The 15,983-nt window shown below is 47.3% G+C and overlaps 1 protein-coding gene across 1 annotated transcript in view; it reads right to left on the reverse strand.

The window, feature by feature from the left end:
• Tmem132c (transmembrane protein 132C) overlaps window positions 1–15,983 on the reverse strand; it is a 107,188-nt gene that overhangs the window by 49,258 nt on the left and 41,947 nt on the right. The window contains exon 3 of the mRNA XM_032886493.1: window positions 8,380–8,563. Coding sequence (XP_032742384.1) covers window positions 8,380–8,563 — 184 coding nt within the window. The remainder of the gene's footprint in view (window positions 1–8,379; window positions 8,564–15,983) is intronic.

Below are 15,983 nucleotides of genomic sequence, written 5' to 3' on the forward strand. Positions count from 1 at the left end.
AGAGTGAAGGGCAAGATGGAGCTTGCCTTCCCTGGGAATGGAGTGGGAGGGTGTGGAGAAGGGCAGGTCCCGAGGGGCTTCTGAGTTACAGGGGTAAATTTGGGGCTTCCACCCTCAGCTTCAACCTTTGCCAACATGGTTGGGGAGCCAGGGATGGCCATCAGAGCACAGCTTCAGAATGGAGTAGGATTTCAGGTTGCGCCCTGGTTTCTTTAGGTCTCCTGAGAGGCAGCACCAACCTCAGACGTGGCCCAGGGCATTTCCATCATTGGACAGCATCTCCTGGAGGCTGGGGATGACCTGGGGTTACTGCACATGAAGTCAGAGGCTTGGGTGTGACCTGGTGTCAGGGAACCACTCAAAGTGAAGGAGGAACCAGCCCACCCATATGTTTGGAAGGCAAAAAGAAGGGTTCTCCATAAAATAAATGAAGGTGCTGATTTTGACCTTTTAAGACTCCTTGACAATACCCATATTTTTTTGGGGGTGCGGATCTCGTGTAGCTGTTCTTGTATTAATTTCTAGGGCAAAATACCATGCTTAATACGCATTAAAATCTGTACCCACCTAAGGGTGCCAGGAATAAAATTCTATTATCCATTCGCTTTGGTTTCTCCTTTCAAGAGGGCTTGGTAGGCTGGGACTCTACACAGCAGGGCTTCTGTGTCACTGAGAACTTCTCCCCTCCCCTCAGGGCACAGTGCTTGAGCTTAGCAGCCCTGGCTGCTGGGCTCTGAATACCACACATGCACAGCCTGAGGTAAGACCTCTGCAGCCCTGGGAGTGGATTTTACGTCTGCTTGCAACACGCGCCGTCAAATCCTGTGTCTGAGTGAGGGATGGTTCTCTTTTCGGTGGCAGACTGCACGCCTTGCCCTGCGGTGTCTATCAGGGCAAGGGTGATGTGCTGGGCCTCCATGAGGGTAACACCTGGGGAGGGGACTGCACATGGATTATGCGCTGGCTCCCTGATCAATCTGTTCTTTTTTCTTTAAAGCTTTATCATGGACCTATGAGTACTTTGCCAGCACGTCTCCCCCAATCCCGTCTTTCTGAAGCCCCTTCAAAAGGAGAGAGAGTGAAGAGAGACCCTGAGTCTTAAGCCACTAATGGTGCAGAGAAAGCAGAAAGTTTAAAGCATCTTGGTCGGTGGATAACTCCTAAAATAATGTTGTCAAGGTGAATGAGTGCTAGATGGTTTCTCTCTAATGAAAGCAGGGGTGGTGTGTGTGTGTGTGTGTGTGTGTGTGTGTGTGTGTGTGTGTGTGTGTGTAGGTGTGGTGTGCTTATATATGTGGTAAGTACGCAGTTTGTCTGTGTCTGTGCAAGCCTGTATATATCCTTATATGTGTTCCTATTCTTGTGACTTTTTTTTTTTCTTTTCTTTTTTTCAGAGCTGGGGACTGAACCCAGGGCCTTGCGCTTGCTAGGCAAGCGCTCTACCACTGAGCCAAATCCCCAACCCTTATTCTTGTGGCTTTGAGTGTGTAAGTAAGCCAGAGATTGATTCTCCTGTTTCTGCCTCCCCAGTGCTGGTCTTACCAGGACACAATGCCATACCTACCTTCTTACATGGCTCCTGGAAATCTAAACTCAGTTTCTCATGCTTGCACAGCAAGCACCTTACCTACTAAGTCTGTCTTGCCATCTCTTCAAATATTTGTCCATTTATCTATCTATCCATCCATCCATCCATCCATCCACTCATCCATCCACTCATCCATCCACTCATCCATCCATCCACCCATCCACCCATCCATCCATCCATCCACCCACCCACCCACCCACCCATCCATCCATCCATCCATCCATCCATCCATCCATCCATCCATCCTCCATCCATGGTAGTTTGAATGAGTAATGTCCTCTACAGGTTCATGTATTTGAACACTTGGTCCCCAGTAGGTGGTGCTGCTTGGAAAGGCTGTGGAACCTCTAGGACAGTGGTTCTCAACCTTCCTAAAGCTGTGACCCTTTAAGACAGTTCTTCATGTCGTGGTAACCCCCAACCGTAGAAGTTATTTTTGCTGCTACTTTATAACTGTAATTTTGCCACTGTTATGAACTGTAATGTAAACATCTGTGTTTTCCGATGATCTTAGGCGACCCCTGCCATAGGGTCGTTCGTTCGACTTCAAAGGGGTCACGACTCACACGTTGAGAACTGCTGCTCTAGGAGATGGAGCCTTTCTGGAGAAGTATGTAGCTGAGGGCAAGCTTTGAATGTTTACAGCCTCACGTTTTTCCAGTTCTCCCCCCTCCCCCAGCTGCATGTTTTGTGGTTGAGCTGTGATCTCTCAGCTGCCGTCCGGCTGCCTACTGCCCTGCCTCCTCTCCATTACGGACTCTCCCTCTGGAACCATAACCCCAAGCAAACTCGTTTTCTCCACTTTTGGATATGGTGTTTTGTCACAGCAACCAAATAGGAACTAATAAAAAGTGACCCTCTCCCCCCAAGCACCACCCAACCATCGACTCATCCAAATAGCTTCTCGCCACACAGAAGTGCAATTCGATCTTCTACCATTCTATGAAAGAAAAGGCAGGCCGGGTGGAGGGTGATTGGGATGGTATTCTAAGTAAGGTGTTGAGGTAGACCCAAGACAACGGAAGCAGAGACTTGACTGGGATGAAGAGGAGAACAGCCTAGACAGTGGAAAGAGGCTTTGGGTACAGCAAACAGTTGTGAGTGAAGACTGGTGCCATCTTGGCCTTGCGAGTACTCCAGTAATGGACACCAGCCACTGGCTCGGCTCAACATCATTAGATTTTCAAAGCCACAAATTCCAAACAAGGTCGGGTTGGCTCTGGGTTGGAAATAAAGATTGCAATGGACTCTCTTAGGGGAATGAAATATTCGAGCTACCCTGAACAGTTACTTCTGACTGCCACTCAGTGGACTCCCTCTAAAGCCTGAGATCAGAATTCTGCCAGTACAGTGCCCACATCACTGCGGGTGCAGTGCAGCCAGCCCAGTGGCCAGACCCCCAGCAGGCAGGGAATGGTCAATGAGGTAGGAGACAGTCTCAGCAGAAGGCTCAAGCTAACGGCTCCTTGCTGTACACCACCCATACACATAGGCCATGGTATCCTACCTGCCTCATGAAACCTCTGGTCCCCTAGAGGAGTGGCTTTCAACCTTCCTAATGCTGGGACCCTCATCCTGTGGTGACCCCCAACCATAAAATTATTTTCACTGCTACTTCATAACTGCAACTTTGCTAGTTATGAGTCGTGATGGAAATATCTGACATGCAGGATATCCGATATGTGACTCCCCTGTGCAAGGGTTATTTAACCTCCAAAGGGGTCAGGACCCACAAGTTGAGAACCACTGCTCTAGAGGAAACACTTCAGTGGTCCACAACCTCAGATCTCTTTGAGTAGCTACTGAGTAACGCTTTATTTTTAGTTTGATCTTAATCAGAGATTATGACGTGGTACCGAAAGCCCAAGGACACAACTCCCAAGTTCCCGCTATGCGCTCGAGTCAAGGAAAATGACTTCATCTTGAGTCTTTGTTGATAAAAGGACAATGACTTGAAAAACCCATCGAAACTCCAAGTAACCGGGCCAGCATCAGAAAATCCAACTGAAATACCTCTGTCCCAGGAAAGACAACTTCTTGCTCCTGTCAAATGAGAGCTATCTTTTTAGTAGGCCTAAAAGTTAGGGCTTTTAATTTTTAAAATAGCCCTTTTGAAACAGGGTCCTATTATGTAGCTCTAAGAGGCCTGCTATCTACTTTTTAGCCCAGGCTGACCTTGAACTCTGCTTTCCGAGTGCTAGGATTAAGGGTATATGCCATCATGCTTGGCCCAAAGTTGGGGTATTTTTCTCCCACTAGACGTTTTCGTAGGGAGACTGTTTGGAACAACCCATTTACACCCATCCAGCTTCTGGTGAGGTATCATCTCTCCTATGTAAGACCTCCCCATGTGGGCAGCCCCACTAGCATGCCAGGTTACACAAAGCAAGAAACACCCCAGGATAGATATTTGAGCTGGGCACAGTATGGGGGTTCCATTAGTCCCAGTGGATTCTACTGAACATCTATAATCCCTTACCCTGGTCACAAAGAAATGAGTCCACTGAGTCCGTACCTGACCTCTGCTCCTGACCAACCACCGTGGATGAATATTTGTTTTTACATAGAAGAGATGATCACCTCAAAATGTATTTGACAAAATGCCTCGCCAAGTTCATGCTACTCACACATGGACAGGCAGGCTCTTGGTCCTTCCTAGATTCATAGCTCTGCCCCAAGCCTGATGTGGGCATGGCGGGGTGGGTATCACATGGGAAGAAGATGCTGATGGGAAGGACGGTCTATAGATGTCTGGAGATGCTGTAGCACAAGCCGCATTGGGATCAGTTACCGCAGCTAAATAGTCATAAACAGCACTGCATGGGACGGACGGCTTCTGCCTGACTGGGTTCTTACAGACCTATGCGTGCAGCCTGCTCAGTGCTCAGAGGGAGTCAGATGCTGAGGCCTGATGGTGCAGTCTGCAGGTGGCTCTTCCTGTCCCCAGCTTTCACTGAAGAAGGGGGCTTGAGAAGACATGGCATTGAGGCAACGACTTCCCCCAGAAGCAAATTCCTCTTTGAAGAATAGCCCCGCCCACTTAATGGAGATTTCTCAAGGCTATTTTCTTCAAGATGAACAGCATCCTGGGGAAATTGCTTTCTTTCTCTTCCTTTTGTGAAGAGGTGATACACACACACACACACACACACACACACACACACACACAAAATACATATATAGGGTGTCCCTTGAGGTCAGAAGATGTGAATGTTGAACTGAAGTGGGATCATCTACAAGAACAACAAGTGCTTTTAACCTCTGCCCTTATTCTTAGTTAACCAACCCTTATTCAGTGCTTTCAAAGGCCTAACCAGCTGCAAACCGGCAACAGGCGTCTTGGGTCACGGTGTTTGTGTCTTGTCTTTCCTTAAAAAAAAAAATCCTTAGCTAGGACTGTCATTTCCAGATACTTGGGATTCTGAGGCAGGAGGATTACAAGTTGCAGGCTTGGCTGGGCTATAGAATGGGAACAAGAACGACCTGGGCAACATAGTGAGTCCATGTCTCAAAGTAAAAAGATGGGTTCTAGCTTAGTGGTAGGAGGTGTTACAGAGCATACATGAGGTCTTAGGTGTAATCCCAGTAACAAAAAGAAACAAAAAAACAAAATAGAATTTCTCATCTTTGTGTAAAGCTCTACACCCTGTTCCTACTTCCTATCAATAAAGATTTTGTTTTGTATTTTTGCCTTTTGAGGAGCTAGTTATAAATGTACTTCATCTCATTTTAGTTATATAAAAAATACTCTCTGATACCTTTATCTGTTTTCTTTGTAAAGAACCGAATCCCCAAAACATTTTGTTCCTTTCAAACGCTCATACCAAAACACAGTTTTTTTAAGTGCGTTTGAGCCATTTCATCTAAAACCCCATTGTTAGCACAGTTCCTTACTCGAGTTTAGAGACAAGGCTGGCTTGGAACTCAGAATCCTCCTGCCCTCAATCTGAGAGGTGGGATTACAGGGGTGCCTATTCACGCCCCACTGACAACTGTTTCCGATTCTCTAGGCTGCGCTGCACCATTGAAGTCAAGTTGTATGTTCCAGAGAAGCACCACACGGATGAACCCCTGAGCCTCGAGATCACATGCAAACTGCATGCATGCCGGTCCTGTAGGGATGGCCGCGTCGGTGACTGTGGCGTGAAGCCAATCTCAATTCACTCGTGGTAACTTGTAGACAAAAGGATTTGGGGTATGACATTAGAAGTGATTCCAACTCGTCTTAAAGGCACTATAAAAACACAATAACCACAATAATGACATCTCATTTCAAGGAGGGCTCACGTTTTGACAATGGACTGTAATAATATCTTATGTCTTTATAATGGCTTTGCTTTTCAAAGCATTTGAATGTCTTATCTTTCTGAGAGAGGCAGGATAGATAGGAATTGGATGCTTATGTTTTGGAATGGAGGTTGGCATAAATTCTAGGACGAAGATTTGAAAAAAAAATTGCCATGGGTCACACAGTAAATATTTTAGAGTTTTTTTTTTTTTTTGAGCACACAAACAAAACTGTTGAAAAGAAAGACTTGAAAATGGACTTTAAGGTCAGGTATCGGATGGAGGGTTGCCTGGGGTTACGGTATACATTCAAAGCCAAGAATGAACCAGGGAAGGTGGTACACACCTCTATAGGCACCATGGAGGCTGAGGCAAAGGGATTGAGCCTTTGAAGTGAGTCTGGATTTTATAGTGAGTTCAAAGCTGGCTGATTGTCCTAATGCGACCCATGCAGCTCAGAGGCCATGTGATTAGCAACTGTGTGCAAGGCTTGGATTCAGTCCACAGCATCCAGAAGTTAATGCATGAGCAACCACTCTCTACCTTCTCCAAGGTGATGAATCCTGAAGCAGATGACATGTAGGGTAATGTCTGCTGTGTCTGCCTAGCATCTGTCTCCTACCTTACAGTGAGAGACAAGTATTCCCATGATACATCACATCTGCCTATTCTGAGTCCTACTGTGCACCTGCCTTGGCTGACAGGGCTCTAGGCCTGGCAAGCATGATGTAACATCCTCTCTGACTCTGATGAATGGCTGAGGGGGAGCTCATGACAAAGCCAGGCTAATGCTTCCAACACACACTCACTCATATTCATTCTCTCTCTCTTCTCTCTCTCTCTCTCTCTCTCTCTCTCTCTCTCTCTCTCTCTTTCTGTATGTGTCTGTGTGTGTTTGTGTTCGCACGTGTGTGTTTGTGCATGCGCACATGTATGTACATGTGCAGTGCCTTCAGAGTCCAAAAGAAGGCGTCAGATCCCCTAAACTGGATTTATAGGCAGCTGCGGCTAGAAACTGAACTCGGGTCCTGTGAAAGCACAGAATAAGCTTTCTTAACTAGAAAGCCATCTCTCTAGACCAATGCTTCTAAACCAGAACTTTCCGGGAGCTGGGGGTGGGAAGGAATTTCTGAGTGACGGCAGTGAGGGTCTTGTTCTTTCCGTTGGGACAACAAGATTATGGCCCCTACACCATGGGCCACATGTCAGTCTAATAGAGGGTAAGATACCCAAGGCCTGGAGCATCCAGGGTGTGGTTTTCAGACCAGCACCAATAATCTGTCCTAAAAGTTCTTAAAAGGCTCCGGATAGATCTTTTAAACCACACCATGCGCACACACAAGAGTTTGAAAAAACGTTTTAAGTTTTTAAGTTCAGCTCCGGTTGGTTTTATCTCCTATGTAAGCTGAATGATCCTGACCAATCCATTCCCCATAGTCTTTTATTAATTCTGTTAAATAGGATGCTTGCTGATAACAGCTCATCAATGAGAGTGATGGGAGGCTCAACATATAACTTACAAACCAACCCCATTGTAGGTGGGATGGAGAGCACTCCAGTGTGGCCCATCCACTGTACACAGTCTGCTGACTTCTTGACTATTCAGAAAGCCTTGTCCATGGTCCAAGGGAAACGGGATGAAGAAGTTGCCTACAGGAAGCACCCCTTTGTTGGAGAGAGATGCATAGTACAGGGTTCCCTGTAGTCTTAGCCTCCTTTCTGTTGCTGTAAGAAAACATCCTTAACACAGAGAACTTATAGCATAAAGGGCTTATTTGGCTTATACTTCTAGGTTACAGACAATCATTAAGGGGAAGTCAAGGCAGGACTGAGGCAGTTTATCAGGCTATATCCATGGTCAAGAATGGAGAGGAGAGAACTCATACATGCTACCTGCCTGCCCATGGGATGGGCAGCCTGTTTTTGTCCCTCTTACACAGTCCATGAAATGGTGCTGCCCACATTCCGGGTGGGTCTTTCCACCTCAACTGACCGTCGAGATAACCCCCCACAGACATGCCCACCGGTCAATGGGACCCAGGCAATTCTTCATTCAGACTCTCTTCCCAGGTGACTCTAGGTTGTGCCAAGTTGAGAGTTAGACCTAACCAGACCATTTTCCATTTACACAATGCCATATAATCTCGAATAACTTGGGTTGACTCAGGTCTCTGAGATCTGTGGTCACTTGTTGCTGCAGCTCAGCTCAGTTCACCCTGACCAGGACACACAGCAGCCTAAGGTCTCTAAAAGTAGGAATACAAAGAGGAGAGCTGAAGTGGCTTAAAATAGAAGCAAGTGGCAAGGACTTTGGTATGGAGATGTGGCTAGTACACATTAACTGGGAGGTTTAGCCAATGAAAGGTGATGTTGCTAATTCCAGGATGAAGGAAGATCAGTCACTTAGGCATAAAATAATTGTAGCGACAATCTGGGGGAGAGGAAGCATGCAGGGGTGCCGTCAGTTAGTAGAACTCAATGGCTATCATGGCACTATGACTTACCATAGCGAGGGGGACGATGGCGACCAGGTCCTTCTGGCTGATGAAGATCTCAGACACCGCGATGTCTGTGGTCCCCTTCCTCGGGTACTCCACCTGCCAGGTGATGGGCTGTGTCCCTGAGAGGCTGCTGAAGCTGGCGATTTCAAAATTCATCTGCATGACCTCACTGAATAAATTGCTGCTTCTGGAAGGGAATGGAAGGAAACAGCTTTAATGTGACGATGTCGTTTGAAGGTTCCTTCTCTCCCTTTACCCCAATCCCACAATGGCGCTCAGAACGAGGGGAGGAGGGAACCGCCTCTCAGGAACAGACCCAGGCACTTGAAGCATGACGTCACTTTTAAGTTAGAGAGAGGGGAGCTGGGACAGAACAGCACCCACAAGCTACAGATCTGGACAAAAAAAACCCTTAAATATTGAGCATTGATCACTGTGTGGAGGGATGAGGTCTTTGGATTGTTTTTGTATCTGTTTTGGAGGTAAAGGCTCACTGTGTATCTATAGCTGTCCTGGAGTTCATTCTGTAGACCAGGCTAGGCATGAACTTGTAGAAATCTTGAGCATCCTGAGTGTTGGGATTAGTGTGCACCACCACGCACAGATAATGCTGTGACTTTTGTGCTCAGGTGGGAATCTGCCATAAATATGTACTTTTAAAACTGATCTATGGAGCTGGGGTGTAGCTGAGCTGGTAAAGTTGATGTCCACACTTGCCTGGCAGGTACAAAGCTACTGGTTCACGTCCCAGCTCTGTGTCCACCAGGCATGACGGTGCACACCTGTGATCCCAGCATGTGGGAAGCTCAGACAGGTGGATCGAGGTTTCTGGCCATCCCGGTTACACTAGGATTTCAAGGCTAACCTGGGATACATGCGGCCTTGTATTTTGGACTCTGTCATGCATGTGAGCCTGATTCATCCAGCTCTGTCTATCATATCCTCACTCAGAATCTGTCCCTATTCGATGTTTCCCTATATGCTTTGTGCTGGAAGATAGCAGCAGAGAAAAGGAGGCAGTCTATCGGTGAGCATGTGCTTTGAGGAGATTAAGTGCATCCACGTAGCAGGGAAGTATGGCGATGTTGGAGAGAGAGAGAGAGAGAGAGAGAGAGAGAGAGAGAGAGAGAAAGAGAAATACTTAGGTAACCCTAGAGAGTGTCAGAAGCCACAACTTGATAAATAAATGATGTAGATTTACAGACATAACCCTTGAAGGAAAATTTCAAAATTGTCTTAAAAAAAAAAAAGTACTTTCCTCAAATGTAAATAAATACACCCAATAGTCACAACAAATTCAAGACCATTGAAAACCCAATTTTCCAAACATCTTGGACTCATCTGTAAGAAAACAGAGGCTAGGAATGAGCTAAAAGCCAAAGGGAGTTTAGCTTTCCAGCCTGGAGGTAAGGGGAGAGATTTTAGTACCCATGTCCTAGCCACTGTGGGCAGCTCAGTGCCTGTGGAAGCAAAGAAACTCAGGGAATGAAGGGATAAAATTCTGAATGGGGAAGCCTTTCTCAGGAGACCAGTACAGTCTGGTCATAGGCTGTGTTTTGCTCCATCTGCTTCAAGCATTGTCAAGAACCCAAACCTATCTTTCCCACGCTGCCCACCCAGGCACCTTTCCGGTGAGCTCTCCATGGTCCTGAGGTTTATCGATCAGCTTTGCAGGCTCCTCCTTGAGTTAACTGAGGAAGTGGGGACTGAAAAATGTCTCACAGTGAGCAGGATAGGAGGAAAGAAATGGGGTGAGATGGGCAAAGAGGGGGCCGTGAAGCTAGAATCTTAGGAAAACGTCCCTGGAGAAGTCTATGCCTTTTACCCAAACGCACAGGCTTCTGTCTTGTTCCTTTGTGTCAGTGGTTCCCATTCAGAGCTCTGAGGGAGGACATCTGATCAGTTGAGATTCAACATTTGAGTGCAGAGAAAGCCTCTGCTCTCCCCTACTGTTGCCTGTAGTTAGTACGCAAGACAGAACTCAGAACTCACAAAATGAGAGCAGCGGGAAGAAGAAGCTTGTGACGTCTGCCCTGTGAGAAAGGGCGGAGCATTTGGATTTGACTCCAAGATTCAGCTTTAAAGCTAAGCAAACAGAAGGGCTGGAGAGATGGCTCAGTGGTTAAGAACGTTTGGTTGCTCTTGCAGAGGACCTCAGTTCAGTTCTTAGCATCCACGTGGCAGCAATCAATCATCTGTTCCAGGGGATCTGACATCCTCTTTTGGCCACTGTGGGCACCAGGTATGCACACATGGTGCATATACACATATGCAAGCAAAACATTCATATACATAAAATAAAAATCAATCTTAAAAAAGAAAAAAAACAGCTAAGGGGATGACTCTGTAAGTAAAGGGCTAGCCATAGGGCTAGCCATAGACGTATGGGGCCTTGATTCCCAGCACTGGTGTAAAACAGCTGGGTATACACCAGCTTGTGGTATACACAGTGCTTGGGAGACAGAAAGAGGAGAGTATCTGGCTAGAGGGCCTAGCTAAATTGATGTACCTCAGGTCCCAGTGAGGGACTCTATTATAGAAAACAAGGGAGACAAGAGATACAGAGAGGTTCAGACATTACGAGTACCCAACTAATCTCGAAGAAGATTCAAGCTTTTTTTCCAACATGCATGCTGCCTGTAATTCCAGTTCCACAAAACCTATGTCCTGGTCTTCATGAGCACTTGCATACACACACACACACACACACACACATCCTTTTAAACACACACACACACACACACACACACACACACACGTGCATGATTAAAATAAAGTAAATCTATAGGGACTAAAAAGACAGCTCAGAGGTTTGGAACATGGAATACTTTTGCAGAAGACCCGAGTTCAATTCTCAAGACTCACATCAGGCCTCTGACCTCCTTGGGCAGCCATACTAACAGATCCACGCACCCCCACTCTCCACGGAGAATTACAAAATAATAAATGTTTAAACAAAAGCAACAGCAAAACAGAGTGGGCAGCATCTTGATGGGTAAGAGTGGAGGCTTTCCTCTGGTCTCCAAGTACACACACACATGCACACACATCTGTATACACCTATACTCCCCCATCCAGACACAGACACACAGAGACACACACGTGTGCACATGCACACACACTGAAACAAGCAAACAAATGACCCTTTACTTCTATCTCCTACTTCAAAGGCTAAAGACCCAAAGGGGCAGGTAACTACCCAGAGAGGCAAAGGAAAGAGAGCCCTCCCCTGCACATTATGAAGATGACAATACCGTTGTTTAAAGGATCTGAAACCTAGAAAGGAGCCTGTGCCTTCCTGCCCTATGGTGCACGCTGCGGGCCCGCTAATGGTTTAAGTAGCTGGGAAGTTGGGAGGAAAGCAATGGATGTCCGGGTTTGCTCTCCACAAAGACAATGAAAACGTTAAGAGCAGACATTTCAGAAATTAGAATGGAGATGGTAACGCAAAGGGTCAAGGTTCAACATCGCAGCTGTGTGTGGGTACCAGCTTTTCCACTTCCTTTCCTTCCATATCTCAATGCTTGTGTAGAGACAGGATGGGTGGATGGCACAACCACAGGTTCTGGAAACAGGTGTGTGGCTATCTCAACTATGGCTTCTCTGCAGAGCTGAAGGGAGATCTTACATAAGTGTTCAACCCATTAGCTCTCAACCTGGGGGACGGGGACAAGAGTGAGTAAGCTGACAGGCTGTATACAATTCTGATGTCTGTGCTTGCCCACCAGAGTTCTTGGTTTGACCAGGATGGGCTGGGTTTTGGACATAGATTCCTGAGGCTCTCTGATGACTAGACTGTTTGGTGACATTTAAGAATTTCTGGACCAGTCAAGGGTTCTGGTTTGTGGGATGATGCCATTCACATTCAGGGTGAGCCTTCCCTCCTCAGTGCAACATGTCTAGAAATGTCCCCAGAGATGCATCCAGATGTGTCTCCCAGGCGATTGAGTTAACAGTCAAGTCTGATCATCACCGGTGCTTCCAGGAGGACAAGGTGCTTCCGCAAGGACAGCAAATGAGTGGAGTCACACACTGCTCCATACACGGGAGAGAGAGATTGAAAATCTGCCTTCTGTGTTTGTAGCCTAAAGTTAAACTCAGCACAGGTATTTTATTGAGTCAACCTTTTGAGCCTAGGGCTGGGACCCCGTGATGGTTTGTATGTTTAGCTCAGGGAGAGACACTATTTGGGAGGTGTGGCCTTGTTGAGTGGGTGTGGCCTTGTTGGAGGAAGCGTGTCACTGTAGGCAAATGTGGGCAATGAGACACTCCTAGCCACATGGGAGCCTGTCTTCTCCTAGCTGCCTTCAGATGAAGAGATAGAACTCTTAGCTCCTCCTGCACCATGCCTGCCTAGATGCTGCCATGCTCCTGCCTTGATGCTAATGGACTGAACCTCTGAACCTGGAAGCCAGCCCCAGTTAAATGTTATCTTTCTAAGAGTCGCTTTGGTCACGGTATCTGTTCACAACAGTAAAACCCTAACTAAGACAGACCCACAATCCTTTCATCTCCCCAGTCCTGACAACAGAACTCCCTTCCCTCTTCTGTGTTCTTAATCTCTTCTTCTGTCTGGCAGCCTCCGCCACTCAGGCGTTCCAGGTGTGCTTCCACTCAGGCCTTCTGTAATTACTTCCCACCACATCACTTAACATCACACCTATCCTGCTGCCTGCCGCTCACCCACTCATGCCATTGAACCCCTGTGGCTTGGGACTCACCCTTCATTTACACGGCCACGCGACCTAGTGTGCAATTATCTGCACTCGATGGTTCAATAGCCACATCTCCCCTCACCAATTCATGCTCCCTAGTAGCAAGGCTGTGGAATTCTTCCATTACCTTCAAATGACACATTGCCATGCTGACCTACTAGAGGGACGCAGTAAATGTTTGCTAAATGAATAATAGATGAGTGACTGCCTGGCTTCCTGATATTCACACTTTTCTTTCCAGTAGTCAGGTTAATATTAATTTCTACGCAGGAGAGGGAGAGTCTCCGTTTTGTTAGGAAGGACGGTGGAGGCATGCTTTGGAGCTATCAGCTTTTCCAGAAGGGTTGAACCTATTCCAAGAGGGAAAAAAAATAGCAAGTAGCAGGGTCTGTTGGAGACCTTCCAGAGAAGACACGCTCCGAGGTCCACTCCTAAAACTTTGCCTTTCCCAAATATCACAGAGGACAGACGCTGGATCCGCTCCAAAGCTTGCTATTGAATTTTACGCCTGCTAAGCTGTGCTAAGTACATAATGAGGAGTCTGAATTAACTATGCAAAAGTGTAATTTACAGTTAATGTTTGTAATTGATGAGTTGCGGGTGTCTGTGGCAGCATTAACTGCTGAGACGAACGGGCCCTGAGGGGGATGAAGGAAAGTTTCTTAGTTCTAGAACAGAAGGCTTCCTCTACTCATTTTTCCACCAGTCAAGCATTTAGAAGAGTAGATCCCTGCCAGGCACCCTTTGGAAATACCCAGAAGCGATCACTGTAGTTGACCGTGAGTGGGAAAGGGCCATGGAGACCTCTCAGACACCTGCTGTCCACTGTCCAATTACTCAGCGAAAGACACAGGGAAGAGAGTGGCCCAACCAATGCCTATTAACATTAGAGACGTGGGGCTCCTTTCTTGCTTTGGGTGTTCTCTTCTCTGTCACCTGCTGCAGCGACATTTTCTAAGCACCCTGGATTCAGCTTGGGCTGAGAAGTGTGGTCGTTTAAACATGGTAAGTCTTCGCCACCCCCTCCCAGACTTACACATCCGAATACTTGGTTTTGAGCAGGGAATACTGTTTGAGGAGCTTGTGGGATTTGGGGAAGTTTAGTCCTCACCAGATGTAGTGAGTTTCTGGAGATGGTGAGCCTTGAGGTTAATAGCTCGACCCTGCTTCTTGTCTGGTGGCTGTTTGTTGACTGACAGCCATGATGGGATCAGCTGCCACAATCTCCCCCATTGCCAAGTGGCCCCTGCTCTGCCTTGCCCGTGTCCCCCCCAGACCACGAGCCAGAATGAGCTTGCGAGAAACTGTTGGGAGAAGTCTGTCTTACTGTTGCTGCAACAGTGTTGTATGTGGTGGGCCTGGTGGCTTTGGAGAACACACTCCATATCAAAAAAAATCTCTGCCCTCCTATTTGAGGGGCTTAACCAGAGCTGGATGACCAGATATCCAGCTTGACTTCCGTCTTAGAAGTCTCCTTTCTCCTACTGTACAGAGCCTGGAGGGGAGGGATGGGCAAGTTTTTGACTCCTCCATGTTCTACATGGCTAGTGCAGCTAACCTGAAGCCGGATGCCTTCTCTGCTACTTGTCCAAAAAAAGCACACCAAGGAGAGAGGTGAGAGGGTGGAGACGGCTCAGATGGTGAGGTGTTTGCTTTGCACACAGGGGCCGGAGTCCAGTTTCCAGAACACACAGACAAAAGCCAGGTGTGGTGAAATCTGCTCAGGGCCAGGGAAGCAGAAATAGGAAGATCTTTGGGGCTTATTGGCCAGGCACCTTAGCTCATTCAGAGTGCCCTGGGACCCAGTGAGTATGGACAGCACCTTAGGAGTGACAGCTAAGGTTGTCCTCTAATCTCCACACATACAAATACACACAAACACACACACACACACACACACACACACACACACACACACACAAAGAGAAGGGACGTGTGATAGTGATACTGGCTAACCAGCCTGAATTGAGGGTCTTGGTTTTTTTTTTGTTTTTTGATGGGGTCTCACTGTGTAGCTCTGGCTGTCCTAGAAATCACTATGTAGACCAGGATGGCCTTAAACTCACAGAGATCTACCCGCTTCTGCCTCCCAAATGCTGGGGTTAAAGACATGCACCACCACACCTGGTAGTTTGTTCTTTCCTTACTCTTGAGCCTCCTTGGGCCTCCGTTTTCCCCTTCGTAATCGTCAGCAATGGAAGATATAACCAGGTAGCCTCAGGGTTGTGTGTTAACACTCTGTATAGCAGTCGCGTCTACCCCACCACCCACCCCCACCTGACAGGAACACAATGGTAAGTTGGAGTCTGGTGAAGTGACTTCGGGAAGAAGTCTCTGCCTCTCAGGTCTCCAGAGAGCCACAGCATAATCCCTGAACTGCAAACATCCCTGTGTTCTGACACCAGACTTCCCAGCTTTGAAGGTATCAGCTGCCTTAAACAATTATACCCACCGCCAGACCCTGTGTGAGAATCAGGTATCAAGAAAAATGGCAGCCGGTGGAGAAATAGACACAGGATCCAATGGTTGTCTCTACTCTGCTTCATTGACCACTGGACTTACTCCAAAAGGTGCTCCTTGGCCAGCAGCCCCTCCAACCTCAGATGCCAGCCACACCCAGAGTTTAGTATCCCCAGAGCATCTGTGACAGAGAGGGATGCAGAGCACGGAGGCTGCGGTTGCTTAACTGAGGCTGTCCGACGGGACTTCCAATTTAGCAAAAGCCTTTCTTAGGTGTCTTGGAAGCAGCTGGAGCAGAGAGAAAAGAGGCTGAAATGAACCGCATCCTTTGAGAAATCAGTTTAAAGGCAGTAATTTTGGCTTAGAGTAAACTCCGTTTAGGGGACTCCTAGTCTGCAGGCTGTGGGGAATTGGATAATACTGTGTGTTCAC

Source organism: Rattus rattus, chromosome 16, assembly GCF_011064425.1.
Source record: "Rattus rattus isolate New Zealand chromosome 16, Rrattus_CSIRO_v1, whole genome shotgun sequence".
Lineage (NCBI taxonomy): Eukaryota > Metazoa > Chordata > Mammalia > Rodentia > Muridae > Rattus > Rattus rattus.